The following is a 19,610-nucleotide window of genomic DNA, read 5'->3' on the forward strand; positions in this document are numbered from 1 at the left end:
TATTATCTACCATCATTCAACTGGGAGCTAATGTTAGTGTACACTTTAGAACTTTAATCAGCACTCAAAAAAACAGGCCCACAAGCTTGACTGCAGAGCCTGGTGACAGAGATGCTGCAGAGCAGAAATGGGATCCCACCTATCCTGAGCTTTTGCTCATGACTGAGACCGCACCTGAAGTGCAAAGAATGACAATCCTAGCTGTGCCACTGGATCCACAGGGACTGAGATTTCTGAGTCACCAAGAATCAGCACCTTCTCCCTCCTCAGAAATGACCTGCTAATTAATTTTCACTTTGACACTAAAAAAAAATAGCAGAATTTGACATAAAGAAGGACCATAAATCGAAATGCCTATTGCCCTGGCATTCTGCTGTGCTCTCTCTGACACTAGCTATATTTTCTTCAGAATTGCTGTTGTGAATCTTTCTAACGAGTACTCCCTAAGCTTAGCATAGCCCTGCCCGTGCACAAGCCTATCCCTTCTGTTCAAATGTCCACCAGCTCTATTATTCAAGTGGATCGGAAACTCCAATATAGAGAAAACAAATATTTAATCTCAACCTGAAATCTAAGCTCATTCAATGTTTTATTAACCGCATTTTTAAAAAGTTTCTTTAACTATTTGCACTGATACACTGTATTCCTGTAATCCAGATGGTAAGGGTGAGAGAATTATAGCAGCATGATTATTTCCAAAGTCCTCACCCATAATAAGTGTTAAGACTTGCAGACAATCTGAACACATTGTTTATGGACAGCGATTTTGTCAGCATCACTAAGCCATGTTTTTCTTAACCAGCTCACCATCAGGCTAGAAAGAACAACTTCTAAACTTCAAAATCTGATTCTTTCAATCCATTTTTCCAGCAAGCATTTAATGATGTCAACATATCTTCTAAACTCAATTTTCAGTAACCAGAGAGCTGCCACATTCTTTTTTCACATTTCAAATTATTAATGAAAGGTAAGGTTTAGTTACAGAATTTTTGCAGGATTTTTCTTAAAGGTGCCTGCCAGCATTTCATGACGTTTCAGAACAACGGCTTTTCTGTCTTCTATGGATTTATTCTCTTTTTCCATTGCATAAAACACCTGTTATCCTTGCTAAGCCTTAATAAGTAAATGCGCAAAGTAAATTAAGTTAACATGGGCTTTGTGAATTCAGATCAACAAAACAGGCCCCTTGCTAATAAAGCAGCAAAGGGTTGCAAAAACAAACAAAAAATGGAAATAGAAAAACTTACCATGGCTAGCCAACTATTATTTTCTTAACAAAACACCCAAGCATCTACCAAAAGAATTTCATGCCATGTTTTTCAGTCACACTAGATGTAATATAGTGTGAACTCTAAGCAAAGCTTTTCCACAGTGAGCGTGTAAGTACCCGAGCGTGGGCGCAGGGTACATTTATCAGGCCCCACAGCAGGCAACCGGGACACAGAAAAGCTTACTTGAAACATGCTCCTATTCTCCCATAAAGCATATAGCACCTAGTTCAAGTTACAACTTCATAACATAAATTCATAAGGCAGATTCCCCTCAATTGAGGGCACCTATTTGAACCTCTAGCAGTCAGCGTTCATGAAACCTGAAAGAATTATGAGATTTGGTGATGACTGATACTAGCCAATACAGAGCGATAAAAAATGGTTATCACATAAACGTCCTTTTCCTTAAGAAATGGAGCTAAAAAGAAAGTAGTCACCAAAGTAGCACCAATAGCAGAAAAGGGAGCAACTCCACAGCACCACACTGCTGCCTCTTCCCTACCGCAGCATCGCTAACCCATGCCACGCAGGGATGTTCTGGATGGTTGAGTGCAGCAGCACTCAGACTGTTTTCAGGGTAATCCACAATGAGGAACTTCCCACCATCGGGAGTGCTACAATAGTAAGGAAAGGCACTCAAGTTTTCTGAAAATCAAGACCATATCAGAAACAAGACACAGCTACACCGCACTCCTTTCCATTTTCTTCCATTTCAACTGTTGGGACACAGTGGGGACCAGCATCTCGCTGGGGGCCAGGGGACTGGTAGCCATGGAGACTCCCATGGAGGCAGGGCAGGCTGGGTGCAGCCCCAACCCAGGGCATCAGGCACCTCCACGGGGATGGGCTGAGGCCAGGCCAGGATGTCAGTCTCTGGGCAAGGGGTCAGGCCTGGCGAGTGTAACCAGGGCCAGATACAGCCCCAGGATGGCCAGGCAGGCCACAGGGACAGGTCAAGGCTGGACTGGGACATCAGCCCAGCTCAGCAGGGCTGGGGTGAGCTGGAGACCAACACTTAGCTGCAGCATAGCTGGGGCAGGGACTGACAGCCCTGAGGGAACTGAAATGGGGTCCTGGGCTGAGGGCAGGGTGGGGGAAGCCCCAGGGGGGCTGGGCAGGGACAGTCAGGGCTGGTGGTGTCCTCACAGCGCTGACATGAAGAAGCAGTAATGCTATGAAAACATGAAAATGGTTGTACAGCTGGTTTAGACCAAAAGTCCATTTAACCTCCAAACATGTACAAGAATTTCCTGAACCAGCACCTCCACTAGTGCTAGCCACCAAGGTGCCTTTCATTTATGGATGCTAAAAGGAAAAAAAACCCAAACACCCAGGCCAGAGTGTAACCTATCACTGTCTGCCACTGCACATTTCCTATTTCCGAAGATACCAAAATTAAATTTGCAGGTTTTCATATCACTCCATACCAAACAGTGTGAATAACAACGTAAGCGCTCTGGAACCATCCAGACTCTCCCCATAAGTATCATACTTAACTCTTTCTACTTCACCAGCAGTCAGGTTCACAAAGACCTATACTCTCTCACTTCATTCAGCAGGAGGTGGCAAGAGCCTGTGAAGTTACAAAAAATATGGATAAGACCCCATCACTATAATATCTTATATTCGGTGTATGCAAAGCCAACTTTCAGTTTCCTCTATGAATAGCTGAAATTACCAACTGGGTGAACTGCAGCTTAGAAGGTAAACCACAGGGAGGCTAAGGTAATCCTGACAGAAGGAGAGAGCATTTCCAAAAGCATTTCCTCATTTCCTCTGTAACATTCTTAATGAATGAGAACATCTCTTTCCAGAATGGTGGGTTGGCCTGTAGCCATGAGAACACTTTTGACTTTGATTTATGGGCTCCATATCTTGAAAAAAAAGCAGCTAATATAAATATGCACTCAGAAAAACATTAAGTCCTACAAATTAATGAACCTACTTCTCCTTGAGAAACTGACTTTTCTGTTTATTCATCTTTAAACAGCTGGAAGTAAGCAAACACAATTAAGGCTGTCTGAAAAAAAAATATAAAACACTATCACTCACTAAGGAAAACAAATTAAGACATGCAACTTCTAAAGGCAGGAATTCCTAACTGGAATGGCAACATAACAGTGGACTTAACAGATATTAACCTAAACTGTAGAGGAACACCAAACAGTAGACAGTGCAAAGCATACATATGTCTGTGTCTGAAGATGGACACAAAACATTATGAGACTGTATTTCTTCCATTACTTTGTGTCAGCTCAGATGTTAAGCAGAAAGGAAATTAAAAGCAGCTTCTGCTTAACCTGCTGTATTAATTCAAGTTGATTAATTTCTAAAACAGAAATAATGATTCGCTATTTAGCAATACAAAAAAAAACCAAAACAAAAATCACAACACTTTAAATGTGGTTTTCAGGTCAAGTTGCAATGCATTCTTGTAGAAAGCCAGCAAGCCTCATTTGTGGTGTCAAGAGAAAAAGAATAAAATAATTGTAAGTCAGTCTTTATTAAAAATTATCAGGTCATAGTATTTTTAAATGTTAACATCTCATTTCTTCCAAGTCAAATCACAAATGTGCATCTGTAATAATCACACCTTATCAATTACTGACTCATTTAAGAAAGGTTATTACATTATTTTGAATAATTATTTTAAATATTAAATTTTACATTATTTTAAAGGGATTATGTCAGCCCACTTACTGTTACACAAATGGAATGTACTAAAAATCCTGTCTTCAGGACAACTTGTTTCAACATGTATTCTGCTTAATTGCAGATCAGAAAAAATTAGCTTTGCAACCTTAACAACTATAAAGTTAAGATCATGTTAAAAGTTACCATTTAGGCTTTCTAGAGTTATGTTCTCTTCTTGGTAGGTTCACAAGGTGTCATGACAACACATTATAAGTTAGTAGCTACAATTCCCAGCTAGAACATGGGACACCGAGTTGGGAACAAAGACACACTCCTGAAATTCTGTGCAGTTCCTTCAGAAACAGACTTCTCATTTAAGTTAGGTGAGAAAAAGCTCATGCTATTGTCCATTTCAAAGGTTAAAATCTGAAGAATTTATAAACTTTTCTTACGCAGTTTGTTTTTGAGCTTTTAAGATTGAGATTTTCAAGCTTTTTGTCAAATTGGAACAATTAAACTTCCAGTATTTAAGTCAAAGCTAATGCTTTAATATTACCACATAGGTGACATTAAAATCAGAGTGGAGTCACCACTTTCATTTATAAATCAACCAACTGAAGAACCGTTTTATTACTTTTGACATTTTGGTGACGTGGAATAGACGCACAGAAAACTGGACAAGAGCTGAAATTTAAATCTGCCATAATTCATATGATTTGCTTTGAATAAATAGGACAATTTTTTCCCCACTCTATTTGCTAGTTCAAATTATGAAGTACTATTATTCACTTCACAAAGACATTTATATGTTACTATAATCAACAAGTATTTTACGTCTATGGGGAGGGACTCCCAAATAACAAATCACCTCTACCCAGCAATGAAAGAAAAAACCAGACCTCTCTAGATGTGAGCAATTATACTTAAATACTACACACCAGAAAAAAAACCCACTGTTTGGAACAACAACAAAAAAATTATTGTAACAGATGAGCAAATAAAAGGCTTTGTTGCTTCAACATTATTCTTCAATACTATGCAAATTTACTTTACAAAACGTGTCATTTCAGCTAATACCACTGATGGGGGGGACGGGAACAAACTGAGAAATAAAAGTGTGAAAATAAAGCTGACCTACATAACAGTCTACAACCACTTCCTTTCCATCAGATTTGGGCTTTCTGACCCAGTTACATGTTCTCCATTGAAAACAAAACTTATAGCACCAATAATCTATAGAGATTTTCTTCTAATACTGAACGCTGTGATTAAAATATAGTTATTTTACATGAAAGCCAACTGTTGCAATTTTTGCCTGTGCAAGTCAATTCACAAGATTACAAAATTTTCAATTTAAATACATGCTAGCATGCAAAAAAGCTGCCAAATAATCAGAAATGTAGAAATGCTAATTAGCTTTTCTAAATTATGTCAGAATAACTCCAGAAGTATGCAAACTAGGCTTCTTAACAGGCCTTTAATGAGCAAGAGCTATCATTCACTGGATGTCCTGTAGGGCAAAACCAAGACTTTTACTATCATGTGTGCTACCATAAAAATGAAAACTCAGTGTCTTGAAAAGGGAACATTTATAAAGAGAATTATTTGTTGCCAGTGAAACTCTTTGTTAAACTCATGGAAAGGGCTGTGGTACACATACAGAATACTCTTTACTATTGCTGTAAAGCTAGTCTACCTTAAGAGGCAAAAAGTCTTCAGATTCTTTTGTAAATAATTTCATTTTAATATTTCCAGAACTGTGGACCAAATTCTTGCAGGTCGATTTTGACATTCAAAGAGGTCATAGTTCTCCCAGGCAAGAGTTACCATCTCCACCAACCTCCTGGGGACATTCTTACTGTAGTTCTTGTACTTCTCAAAGTGTGCTAGAGTAGCGCACGTGTTCTTTGTTGAACCATATGATTTTGTTGAAAATGCGTGGAAAGCAAGGAGCGGAACATCTTCCCAGTAGACTTGAAAGGACAGTGAATTCTGGCAGAACCCTAGGAAAGGCACCTGACAACAGGAAGACAGGTTACAGCCTCCTCCACCAGCACAGCTGCCCTTGGCATCCACTGTAGCTGTTGCTTCCCTGCAGCTTCGTGTTTTAAGATACTGTCAATGGGAAGGCGTAGTCTGGAAGATGACACTTAGTCAAAACAGTAATAAAGACAGGAAGGTGACATTCCTGTTTGCCTTTGCATCATAATCCCTTCACACTGGTCCCTTCAAATTGGCTTCAGATGAAAATATTACACCAAAACACATTCAAAAATTGTTTCTACCACAGCCTGTATTTGACCCTTCCTCTCTAACATAAAGACACTCTTTCCAGAGAATAAATTATTGCTTGAACAATTTTAATTCTTATTATTGTACCTTTATATATGTATATAAAACAGGACAATATTTATATTAAGCTTATTTTATAGGATCCCATCATGAAAAACAGAATGCAGTAGTTCATTCTGAAATATTCTCCTTCCATAGTTAAGGGAATATGCTTCAACTCAAAACTTTGTATAAACAATCATAAAAAATGCTATAGATAATAGCAGATCTGCTTTCCCTCCATGTTCCCCCCCCAGAAGAACACAGTGGAGGAATTTTCTTTTTAAAAAGAAATGGAATGAAGGTGATAGAGTAGCATTGCTAAACATGACTATGATGCCTGCTGCACACAGGTTATTACAGCTCTTACTTTATCTACCTCAACAAAAAGCTCAGGGTGGCATCGTGCCTCGTCCTGTTCACACCTGCTCTCTTCTCAGCTTTACCATAAGATTGAAGTCAAAGGATGTGCACGAAGCTCCTGCTCTTTCCACTTAGGGCTCAGTATTTTCCCAGACGACAGAACATTCTCCTTTACTCATCGCAGGCGACAGGAGTAAAGACAGCTTCCCACTCATTTTGTTATGACTCACCAGAGAGGAACAGGGAGAGAGAACACCCTCCTGCTCAGTCAATGAAATCTTTACAGGTAAGATATGTCATTAAAGAGTCCCATTTCAAAGAATAAATATAATGTCTATTTTATATGTCAAATAAGAAAAAATAGGTCTATGACATCCTCCCACTAAATTCTAAACAAACCAGCAGTGAAGCTGCTGACATTTAAAACTAAGTGCTCTTACAAGGCCTTAAGGATCAAGTTGGCAGGGTTCCCTCAAACTTCAATATCTTGGGCTAACCCAATACCGGGAATGAGTTGATAAAAGAGGTATTAAAACAACACAAAGGCAAGCAAAGTCTTTCTCAGACATTTTGGTCACAGTAACGTTAGCTAATCCATGTTACAAGCAGTACGTGGAACACTTCCAGCAGAACCGTGGCTTGGGCTGCTTCCATGTTAAGACTGAATAATTGTGCAACAACCACCTCTATGAACTAGCCCTTCGAACCTCTTCCTTCCAGCTTATTTTGTAGACTTGAATAACAGATTCAGTGCACATACAACACGCGCTGCAAATCACACAACGTATGAGTTGTATAGCATTTCATACAGAGGCCTAACTAAACCCTGTGAATCATCCTGCAATGCTTCATTGAATGTAAAGGGGATGAAGGTTAATACCGTTATCCTTCCCTCAACAAAACGACAGATGTGCTCCCTTTAAGATGACATTTAAAGGATCAGTAAGCTTTCATTCCTTCCTCTTAGCCCATTTCAAATCCAAATTTCTATACAAGGATACCTCAGAAGGTTCAGTTCGCTAAGGCTCTCAGAACTGAACCACATCAATCACTTTTAATGGCAAAGTGTATTTTTTCCATGGTTGTGCCTGTATTATACATTCTGCATACAGGTAAGTATCAGGTATAAGGCAGAACACCTTATTTTATCTGCAGTATTCAGATTGTCAAAAACTCGTATATTTTGCTGATGATGCTAGCGCTTTTTAGACTCTAAAAAAATTGACAGTTTGAAGCGATGCTGTTCTGGGTTTAAATTGATATATATCTGATCTGATCATTTTTCTGTCTGTTCACACAGATTTTACAAACACCTGGGGAATCTTGCCTCAGGGCCAGTCTTTCAGTAACTTTGGCGTTTAGATTTGTACCAATATCCAGAGGATTGTAAGGCTACAGACTAGAATTTTCTGACTGGTTTCTGTGGCATGTCTAGAGAGATGGAGAAGTAGTACTTTACAAATCTTCTCCAAGCTCTAATAATTGTACTCCTTTAAATATGTATTAAAAAGAATAGATACCAGAAGTGAACGCCAAGCAGGAAAAGAGAAAAAAAAATAATCCTGAGCTAGGGAATTCTAGTGCTCTTTCTGCTATCAGTTCAAGGGTATGATTGTGATCTTTCAACCATTAACAAAAGAATTATGTTTCAGTACCTAAAGAGTTTAGGTGCAAAAAGGGAATTAAAGCAAAATGTCACAGGTAAATATGCATTGGGAAAATATGTCCATTTACCAGATAGAAAAGGAGTAAGCAGTTCACTGAAGGTTACTGAAAACAATATTCAGAGTAACTATTTCTAGCTAAGTATGAATGTTTACTATGTTGTAACCTACCAATTAGAATACCATGGACAAACCTTTACAGATTAGTAACATGCTATTACTAAGTACAGAATTCGAGAGGAGAGAGGCTTTCAAACTTCTTTTGGGTTCTACTTCCTCTGTTTGCTCACAACACGAGGCACAGAAGAGGGCAAGAATTTTGATGTGGTTTTTAATTTTTATAGAAGAAAGTTTATCCAGATGCCTGCACAAAAAGCTACTAACTTACTGCCCTTTTTGAGCATAACTTTCATGAATAAATTATTATCACTACTTAAGTAGCTTAAACATGTTCAATAATTACTAAGTATGCTAAAATAAAGTTTTCCACAAATCTTAAAAGCATTTTTCCCCGTTTTATGGATTTCACTAAACCTGTTCACTAGCTTTATGACTGGACACTTATTCCAAATGCAATCCACGCTACACAATGCCTTTCAAATACAGCTGGCAAAGTGAATAAGAGTACTTACACACTAAGAAGAAAATGTATCTATCGGAAAAAAAAAAAAATTCTCAAAAATAGCAGACAAGCACTCACTGTTTTTCACCTGGACCATCATACAATTGCAACTATAACGTCAACCATGCTGGCACGTCCCATTGCTAGGCCTCTAAGAGTTAACAGCAGCTTGTTCTAATTTCACATTAAAGATAGGATTAAACTCTATGCTAGAGAGCACTTGTTCATACAGCCTGTCCAGTACAGACGATTCTACGGCCCAACTGCTAAGTACCTTACAAAGGACACAGGGACAGTCAGGTCCCTCAGAAAGAGACCATATCACGGCCAATGAGCACAATGCCGTACAGGAGAGCCAACTGCAAACACCGAAGAAAGGAAACGTATCTCAAGTTCCAGTCTTCTTTGGAAATCACATTTTAACTCTGAATCTTATTAGAGAACACACTCCCCATTCAGACTATTCCACAGTCTCAAAGCCAGAGCATTCTCCTGAAAGGTGGGGTTTTGAGTCCACTAAGACTTCAGGCAGTAAATCAAATCTCCCATTTTCTGACTGGGTGCTCAGAATAGCTAGGTTAGGAAACCACAAACAGGTATCAGAATGAATTAATCAAAAAGTTATTGACTAAAAAAAATTACTTTCATGGTATGAAAGCTTTCTGTAAGGGAGTCAAAAACAAGTTTAGAAACCCTGTGCAACCAGGTGCTCAGATGTTCTGAAGAATACAAACCAAACTGCATTTTAAAACCCTATCTATAGGCTTCACGGATCTCTTCTGCACTTCTCATTTTAGTGTTCTGCTTCAACTATGACCTTAAAAAAAAAGGGGGGGAGTAAAAATAATTTAAAAGAAACATTTAATGCATTTATCACTGAAAACATGTAAAAATAACTTTGCAATGCAAGACACCTTGCTCCAAATATTACTCATTTTATTACAAGACAAATCAATACAGAGTCTCAAGATAGGTTAAAAATACAGGGACAAAATAAAGCTAAAAATCAAAAAGCCATCAAAAATCATGATACAAAATAAGATAAAAAACAAGTTAAGATGACGTACCATTTAAAAATATAGAATTTTTTATTACAAAATACAACACAGAGAAATAGCTTTTCAATGAGTTATGTATTCAAAAGGAGAAGGTTGCTCAGAACCAAAGAATTAAGCAGATGTTGTTGGAAGCTATTAGAAGAAGAAAATTTAGTATACATGAAAATATACATGCATGATGAAATGTAATTAAATGTGTAAAATTCTCTCACAACAGACGAAGATATGAAAACGTCTTTTTCTCCCCTCACTTATATCAGAAGTCATTAGCAAATAAGAAATTTGATTGCATATCAAAAAATTGATAGCAATATCATTAGCAAATAAGAAAACAGAATAGTTGCTTCTTTACATTCCATAAATAAACAGCTCATACAATGTCAAGTGTGATGACTTTTTATATTGTAGTTATCAAAACATATTGACTTACAGAGGACAGCCACAGCTCCGGATTCAAACATGAGACATTCTTCTCTGTTTCTGGTTTCCACTATCACACTGAATGGAAGTGGATCCAGCTTGTGATAGACACGGTATCCTTTACTGAAAGCCATTTTGCCTTTATCAGAGGCAGTCCTGTCCAACACAAGATGATGTTAGTGAAACCTTCTTGTGCTTCCAGATACCTTCTGCAAAACAGGTCTGACTTGCAGCCTTTCCTAGGGATTTTGCATGTTTAACAAAAACAAACAACACAAAAAGACCTGCTCGCTCTTTCTCCCTCATGAGACTTATTTTATCTCATGTTCCAAAACAAATACAGGGACTATCTAAAGACAACATAACAATGTTTCAAAAACACAACTAGCCGGAGAAACATCTTTCAATATAAAGGATTTATTTGAAAGCTTCTGAGAGACAACAAGAATTTATTTCACAATACTTCATAAATAGGATTTCTTCTTAGAAAAAAAAAGAATGAAAATAAGGTTCTGTATCCAGTACAAATACGTAAGAGTGGCAACTACCTTAATAATAAATTAATGCCAAATGCAGAAGACCCGAAGCATGGGTAGGCTTCAATTCTTAGATCTATTTTACTGATTCTGACCTTCTACAGAAGGACAGCATATTTTAAACAGTAAAGCTGTTAAGACGTTTTAAAAGATCATACAAAAACGTTAACCTATTTTGTTTTCCTTTTTTTAAAATGAAAGCAGGTTTTTGTTCGGATTTAAACCCTCCCCTGCAGTGGCTGATGACTGAAACATTGCAGTATTGTACTAGTGAAACTGCCTGTAAGCCACAGAGGTAAGATTTTCCTTGAAAACAATTAAAACAAAAACAAACCAAACCACCAAACAATAAGAAACTATAAACAAACGCGAGAGTAGCCAAATTTTAAGGGGCTGAAGCTCAGGAAACATACAGCGAGAGAAAATTCTTCCTGAAAGCCCGGAGCTGGGGTTTTTTGCCCTCTCTCTTCCCTTCAGCTCCGTCTCCGTAACCTCTAGGGCGGACACAGACTTTACGCCACCGGTACGGAACACGCCGCCCCCCACCCTCGGGCGCAGCCCCTGCGGGCCCCGCACCGCCTGGGAAGCGGCGGCCCCGGCCCGGCCCTTCACCCGAAGCCCCTCTCCCTCGCCGGGCAGGAGGAAAGGGGCCGCCGAACCGCCCGACAGAGGGGCAGCCGCGGAGCCGGCACCCGGCCAGTAGATCCCCGCCCCACTACCACCTGCCGCCCGGGGCAGGCGCGCACCGCCCGCCCCCCTCACAGCCCGGTGACGCCGGTGCCCACGGCGCTGACATAGCCTCCATCTTGTCTGGCGCCCCCGCGGCCCGAGCCCCGCAACGGCGACAACCGGGCCGGCTCCGCCGCGCACTGACAGGCGCCGAGCCCCCCCCGGTGCTGCTGCCGCCGCCACTGCCCCCCTCCCCAGCCCCCCCAGCCGCAGCGGTACCGGCGCCTCCCTCACCGGCCGCCGCCACCTGCCACCAACGGCCGCTCCGCTCCGCGCCGCGGGAGCCGGCGGGACCTCACTTCCGCTCCGGCCCCGCCGTCCCTTCCGCATTGCGCCTCCCGCCACCGGAAGTCGGTAGAGGGCGTGAGGGGGCGGCCGCGGCGGGGCGGGAGAGAGCTCGGGGAGCGCGTGCGGGCGGCCGTTAAGGCGGTTGCCGGACGTTAAGCGGTTGCCAGCCGCCCCGCGGGGGTGAGCGGGGGCGGTTGGTCGGCGGGGTGTGCAGGCAGGGAGATGTTGGCCTGCCGGAGCAGCGAGAGGGGACTGGGTGGAGGCTTTGCCGGAGCCAGGCTCCTGTGAGCGGTATCCTTCGTGTAGGCCCTGTCAGGCGCACGCCGAACCGGACCGTTGAGCAAGCCCTTCTCTCAGAGTAGGGTTCAGCCTGAGGAAACCTGGCCCCTTAGGGAAAAGTAAGAAGATAGCCCTTGGAATAACTTACCTTTTGCATTGTCTTACAGGAATGCTGGGTTGCAGGCTTCGAGGTTCAAAATTACGCTATGGATTCATGGAGAGGCTATGTTAAAACACAGTCAGCCCCAGTCCTGGTTGGATTGCAGGTGCAGTAGGGAGAAAAATCTTAGGGGTAGGCTCCTGAATAGCAGTGCAAACTGAAAACCCCCCCTGTGCAACATGTGCGATGGGCAGAGAAGCTGTCAGTGCAGATGCTCACTGGGTGCCTTGGGTTGGGTGGAAGCATTGAATAGTGGCTAAAGCCTGCCTCTTCAAAAGTTTTAGGGACAGACCGTAAGCATCTCTTTGGAAATTTCCATTCAGCCTGTGCAAGCTGTAAGTGGAGGAGGAGTACAGCTTCACTGTATTGTGTTGGTAGTACACTGCAAGCTGCTGAGGAGATTACAGAAGGCAGGTTTGAGAGATAGTGGCTAAAATCAACAGAGAAGTGAGCTTTGTTGCTCTTCAGGTAACTCTGGGGCCAGGAGGGCAGTTTCAGTGGAGAGCTGAAGTAGAAAAAAAACAAAATCTGAAACAAACTGGAGAAACTCTTCGCTGAGGCTACAGATTGAACTAAAGAATATGCAAGGGCAAGTGTGAGAAGTGTAACTACCTCCTGAGACAAAAGCTGGGCCATCTTGGATTTTTGTTTGTAGCATTTTTTCTGGCTACCTTCTCATTCAAGAACAATTACCATTGCAAAGGGTAAAAATTAAAAATGGAAAGACTGTTTTTTGTTTCTTATAAACTTCATATTGAAGCACAAAACGTTATGTTTTATATATATTCTCTGAATAGCTCTGGTCTGTTCTAAAGAAATAGTAGATTCTATACATAATCTTTTGATATTTATGGTCTTATCCCACATACCTACCATAGGCTAAGTACCAGTTGAGTGTAGTGCACTGGTGGGAGAGAACACAGAGCAAATAATATTTGTGATGTAAAATACAGCGTAAGTAAGCTTTGTGTATTTTTAGCTGGCCAACTTCCTCCACGCATTATGGCAACCCAGTGAAAATGTTCTGTAGATAAATAACAGTACGATATTTTAAAAGACTATTTAAAGGTACCTTTCATGGGTTTTGAAATTACTAAAATGCATAATTGCTACATCTTATTACAGCTTATGCTGTTTCTCACTTGCTCGTGGTAGGACGCTGACATGTAATTGAACTATCTCTAGCATAACATCAAAAAGAAACTCATGAAACTTCTTTACTATTGAGAATATGAAAAATGAAAGAATGACAGTGTGGCTGCTGTGGAAGCAAAACTAGTGTGCCCTGGTTTTGTCTCTCCATAAAGACCACTAACAGGGTGTTGTGGTTTCAGTTGGGATAGAGTTAACTTTTTTACTAGCAGCTGTTACAGTGCTGCGTTTTGCATTTGGGATGATAAATTCTTTTGATACTGCACTGATGTTTTTGGTTGCTGCCAGGCAGTCAAGGCCTTTTCTGCTCCTCACACCAACCCGCCAGCGAGTGGACTGGAGGTGCACAAGAAGTTGGGAGGGGACACAGCCAGGACAGCTGACCCCAGCTGACCAAAGGGATGTTCTATACCATATGACGTCATGCTCAGTATATAAAGCTGGGGGAAAGAGGAAAGGGGGGACGTTCAGAGTTACGGCATTTGTCTTCCCAAGTAACCATTATGTCTGATGGAGCCCTGCTTTCCTGGAGATGGCTGAATACCTGCCTGCCCATGGGAAGCAGGGAATGAATTCCTTGTTTTGCTTTGCTTGTGTGCACGGCTTTTGCTTTGCTTATTAAACTGTCTTTATCTCAACCCATGAGTTTTTTCTTACTTTTACTCTTCCAATTCTCTTCCCCATCCCACTGTGGGAGGAGTGAGCGAGCAGCTTCGTGGTTCTAGCTGCCAGCTGGGATTAAACCACGACAGGGAGAGCAATTTAAAGGTTGTTTTACAAGATACACCCAAGGCTAAAATGATGTATACTTGTAGCTTAAAACAATTGATGTATCAAGTTTATTCGCATTTTTTTTTTTCAGCAGATAAAATAGATTCAGGTGGCATGTGTGGTTGTTTTCTTATAAACACATATATTTTGTCTCAGGGTAATATTTTTTTCTGATAGCTAATTATTATTATGGAGTTGAAAATGGACCATGCCATTATTTGCTTAGAGACTTTTCAAAACGTCAGAGAAGTGCATCAATTGAAAATAGAATCATAGAATCATTGAATCACAGAACAGTTTGGGTTGGAAAGAACCTTCAGAGATCATCTGGTCCAACCCCCCCTGCCGCAGGCAGGGACACCTCCTACTAGACCAGGTTGCTCAAAGCTCCATCGGAACCTGACCTGGAACACTTCCAATGATGGGGCATCCATGACTTCTGTTCAGTGTCTCCTCACCCTCATAGTAAATAATATCTTCCTATGTCCAATCTAAACCTACCCTCTTTCAGTTTAAAACCGTTGCCCCTCGTCCTGTCACTACAGGCTTTGGTAAAGAGTCCCTCCTCATCTCTCCTGTAGACCCACTTCAGGTACTGGAAGGCTGCTATAAACTCTCCCCGGAGCCTCCTCTTCTCCAGGCTGAACAATCCCAACTCTCTCAGCCTGTCTTTACAGGAGAGGTGCTCTAGCCCTCTGAGCATCTTCGTGGCACTCCTCTGAACTTGCTCTAGCAGGTCCATGTCCTTTTTATGTTGAGAGTCCCAGAGCTGGATGCAGTACTCCAGGTGGGGTCTCATGAGAGTGGAGCAGAGAGAGAGAATCATCTCCCTCCACCTGCTGGCCGCGTGTCTTGTTATGTGGCCCCAGATACAGCTGTCTTTCTGGGCTGCAAGCACACATTGCCACCTTATGTCCAATTTTTCATCCACTGGTATCAGTTTACATCAGCTGAGAATGTAAAAAATGTATTGCTATCCAATAGTGGGAGCTTTGATAAAGCTACTATTAACTTCAGAAAATACTGCTGTTTAAAAGTTAATGGAAAAGGCGAATGAATATTTTATTCTAATTGCCAGTGTGATATACTACATAGTATAGCGAAGCATATTACAAAGTTTAATTTGTTCTTAAATTTTGTGCGATAAAAGGTTTGGGTAATTTTTCCCCACCTGCCAACTGAGTTTCAGAATCTCACCCACCTTAAATATATGGAAATGTTGCAACTGGAGCTCAGGGGAGCAGGGAGGAGGTAGAGGAGCCAAGAATGAAGAAGTTGAGCCTGAAGGTGTGGGGGGAGAGGTGGTGTTAATTGTCTTTGTTTCTCGGTATCCAAATCTATTTTAATTGGCAATAAATTAAATTAATTCCCCAAGTCAAGTCTGTTTCCCATGATGGTAATTGCTAAGTGATCTCCCAATCTGTGTAATTTAAGGACAATACAATGGTTTTAAGCCACATGTCCCCAGGGTGTGTGAGGCCCATAGTCACACAACCTACATCCCATTTAGAGTTTTCCATTAGCTAGGTATCACAAAAGTCTTAAGACAGTAAATAGACAATACTCAAGAACTTGTATGAAATCTAGACTATGAAAATTTGGGCTTAAGCATGTAAGAAAAATACTACACCAAATGTTGTAGATAATCTGCGCTTCGCTCCAGGCCTCTGCTCTATGAAAACATTTAACTATGCACAAAAAGCACAAAAGTAACGTTAAGTGGTGCCAGTGGGACAGTTCACATATTTGTACAAAACTGTATGCTTAAGTCACTGTTCAGAGCAGAGCCTTAAATTGCAGGTCCTTGTATTATTATAAGTTTGTCTCCCTGCAATTATTTTATCCCCATTCATTTATTTCTGCATATTCAAGGCAAGAGTTTTAGTTATATACAGAAATTAAGTACTCTTGGACAAAAAAAATCTTATATTATTTCATGGTGCAGACAGACTAATTTAACTAACAGTTGTAAGGCCACCAGAGTTTGATGTTTGGAGTACCCCATGCAGGGCAAAACCGCTCAACTCTGATCCATCCTGTTGGTTGCCTGCGAGTTTCTCAAAAAACCACAACCATCCTCGCTCCTTGCAGCAACTATTTCTGAAGGCTCCTCAGCGTTCTCTTTCCTGTACGGGACCCTACTAACTCTGGCAGGAATGGTTTGCTCGTGACTTCACTGGAAAAGCTAATGGGCAGGTCACAGGTATTGGTATTCCCTTTTAGAGCGCTGATCACAGAACATTTAATTTTCACTGGGCAATTAATAATCCTAACATGACTGCTTTTGAGCACCACCACGCATATGAGGACAGTTCAGCCTGTTAAAATGAACCTCACCCAAGATATTCTACCAAAGCTAAACGCTACATCAAAACTGCAGGGACATACCCCTTTTCTAAAGATTCTTTCTGAAAAGACCCAGCCTTTTTCATAGAATAATGGAGAACTGAAAGCAGAACCACTGATTAGCAAACTTTTGCAGAAAATCAGACGTTTCTGAAAGGAGGGGAAAGAGGAATCACGTGGCTCCCTGTGTCTGCACAATTTTTTCTCAAACTTCTTATTTCACATTTCACATTTCATTTTGTTTTGCTTTATAGAAAAGGACAAGGTTTTCCATTTTCTATTGATGACCTTTGGGGTAAAGGTAATACTGTAATAACTGTAATCTTAACTAACTGCATAATAAAAGAATTATAATAATTAAATAACTTTAAATAATTCTGTAATATATTATTCTGTTCATAAAAATGTCAGTGACTGACAATTTTACATGCAATTTTTTCTTACATGTCCTACATCTTTCCTTTTCCTAAACACGCTAACTACTAAAGAGGTTATTAGACTTTTTCTCAAGAGTGCCTGTAGAGTTCTGAGCAGAAATAAGATTGCCATGTCACATAATGCGTTAGTACCGTCTCACGTGGGATTTCACCATCATCTAGGACATCAGTCCCTTAACATGTTATAATTATTTGTTGCTTTTGACAGTGAACATGTGAGATACACATGGTAAAGGGTTATTAAGCATTGGAATGGGCTGCCCGGGGAAGTGGTTGAGGCACCATCCCTGGAGGTATTCAAAAGACGGGTTGACATAGAGCTTAGTGACATGGTTTAGTGATGGGGTTTTTTATCAGAGTTAGGTTGATGGTTGGACTGGATGATCTTAAAGGTCCCTTCCAACCTAGACAATTCTATGATACTATGACTATGATTCTAAGCTGTGGGGAATAACGTTAAAGCAGTTGTCCTTGGATTGCACCTCAACCAAGCAGCAATCTCGTAACATTGTTTAAAAAAATGTCATTACATGAGGTAGGACCACTTTGCTACTAGCATTCAATTTGCATCAACAAATGAGATACAGGTGAAATGGTAGAAACGCAAGTGGTTATTTTGTTTACAAATAAAATTGGATAACGTTATTTACATAAAATCTTTACGTGCCAATATAATTCTAACCATTCTAACCATAGGAAAAGCACCACACTGCCCAAAATGAGAAGTTAGATTACCTATCGCCCATAAGAATACTTTGCTGCCAAGTTTCTTCATGTTAGTTACCTAAACATGACATTGTATGGGGACGGGAAGGAGAAACTCCTCAAGTGTGCCAGGGCTTAGACACCATAGCCACACGGTGTCATTAGAGTAGAGGGAGGACAGGCTAAGTGTAATACGAAAAGCTGGTATTCCACAGCAGTTAATTAGGAAAATGACTACAGGCTATCTTGAAAAAAGATTATCTGTAGCTATAATTTATAATGAGGTTACAAGGAAGATAGTTTCTCCATTCCCTCCCTTACAGTTCTAGTCACAATCTGAATTGGAGCAAAATGCCTTTATTTTCAATAATATATGCCTTGAGCTTTGCTGTTCCGCTAGTCTGGAGCACGTTAGTAGTGTGCACAGCTACTGAAACTAAAGTTTCAAACCTGCATTTAAGTTTTGTAGTGTTATATATATATATACACACATATAAGAAAAGCAAAGTTGGAGATGATAGCCAATGGCTTAAGCCTACAGCTTTTCCCCTCCGTGAACTAGAGACGGGGAGAGAGTCAGGGAACGACTCATTACAAGCATCCTTCCCAGAGAGCATGAACACACATGATTTCCAAAACCAACTCCAGTTCCTGTTGTTTTATTAGCTCAGCCCAGCCCCACCACAGGGAGACCGGGTGGACAGCAGAGCAAGGCTGAAAAGGGCTTTCAGAGCTGGTGGATTCCTGTTGACCAACGTTTGTGAAGGGGCCATCTTTTTCCACACAGGCACCCGGCAACAAGAGAATAGTTGATTCCAACCCTTTTCCTGCATCCTCTAGTTTTTCAAACTCCCTGCGTTTGAAAAATTTCATAATTGAAAATCCGAACTCTGACACTTCCCGGTCAAGTATTTCCCTTATTTTCCAGCATTTCAGAAATCTCTGAATCTGCCACCTTGTGGCATCAGTATTAGATGACAATCAAAATTCTGGATGTAGAAAAACCAGTGAAAAGCTTTGGCATTTGAGGTAGCTAATTCTGAACGAATTTGACAGTACACAATGCGCACTTGGGTTAATATATTCAGAGAGGACAGGCTTCTAAATTTTTGCAGCTGTTTCAGCAATTTCAGTTGAAGCAATTCCATTACCTAAAATACGCAAATAGAAATAAAGTACATTTTCACTCCCTGCAGTAATATTACCTGTTTACATTCATTTGCAACCAGTAACACTAACTATCCAGTTGGACAACAAACCCAACTCAGTAGCACAGGTCCAAGAACTGTGTGAACTTGAGCAGATTTTATTCTGAATCTACAGGGGTGAATCTAGACCCCTTCTCTCCCCCCCCCCGCCCCCCAAATAATAATCACAGGTGTAGGGGTAGCAGCTATTCTGAATGCCAGCAGTAGCTTTGTTTGTTGTACCATAAAAGCCCGTGTTAAAGACTTCATCCTAAAGCCAGGAAGTTCAGCTTCGCTGAGCTTTATACTGCAGTGGCTAAACCAGAAAGAGCTGCCAAACTAGACTGTGCAAAAGGTGTCTGAACTATGCATCCTCACCCCTGGAGATCCTGTGACTAGAAGGGAGGCATGCATCAAGCTGCAGAAAAGTCTCTGTACAGTACTGTTCCTCCTCCTAAGAAAAATAAGAAACAATCTCATTGCTTATCCTATTGCTTTTTCAAAGTAAAACCAGTTTTGTTCACTCCAAAAATCCACCTTCTAAGGACGATTTTTTCTGTCTGACATATTGAAATAGAGTCAGCCAGCACACATATCATTTCCTTTAGGAATTCTTCCCTAAAGGAATAAAGCTTACCAAGTTGCACTGCAACAGCT

The 19,610-nt window shown here is 40.8% G+C and overlaps 1 protein-coding gene across 1 annotated transcript in view; it reads right to left on the reverse strand.

Annotated features, from left to right (window-relative positions):
- The window catches only part of SYNJ1 (synaptojanin 1), a 63,565-nt gene extending 53,056 nt beyond the window's left edge, over nucleotides 1–10,509 (reverse strand). Inside the window, exon 1 of the mRNA XM_074159395.1 lies at nucleotides 10,374–10,509. Within this exon, the coding sequence (XP_074015496.1) occupies nucleotides 10,374–10,497 (124 nt within the window). The 5' untranslated portion in view covers nucleotides 10,498–10,509. The remainder of the gene's footprint in view (nucleotides 1–10,373) is intronic.
- Between the last annotated feature and the right edge of the window lie 9,101 nt (nucleotides 10,510–19,610).

Source organism: Numenius arquata, chromosome 1 (genome assembly GCF_964106895.1).
Source record: "Numenius arquata chromosome 1, bNumArq3.hap1.1, whole genome shotgun sequence".
Classification (NCBI taxonomy): Eukaryota; Metazoa; Chordata; class Aves; order Charadriiformes; family Scolopacidae; genus Numenius; species Numenius arquata.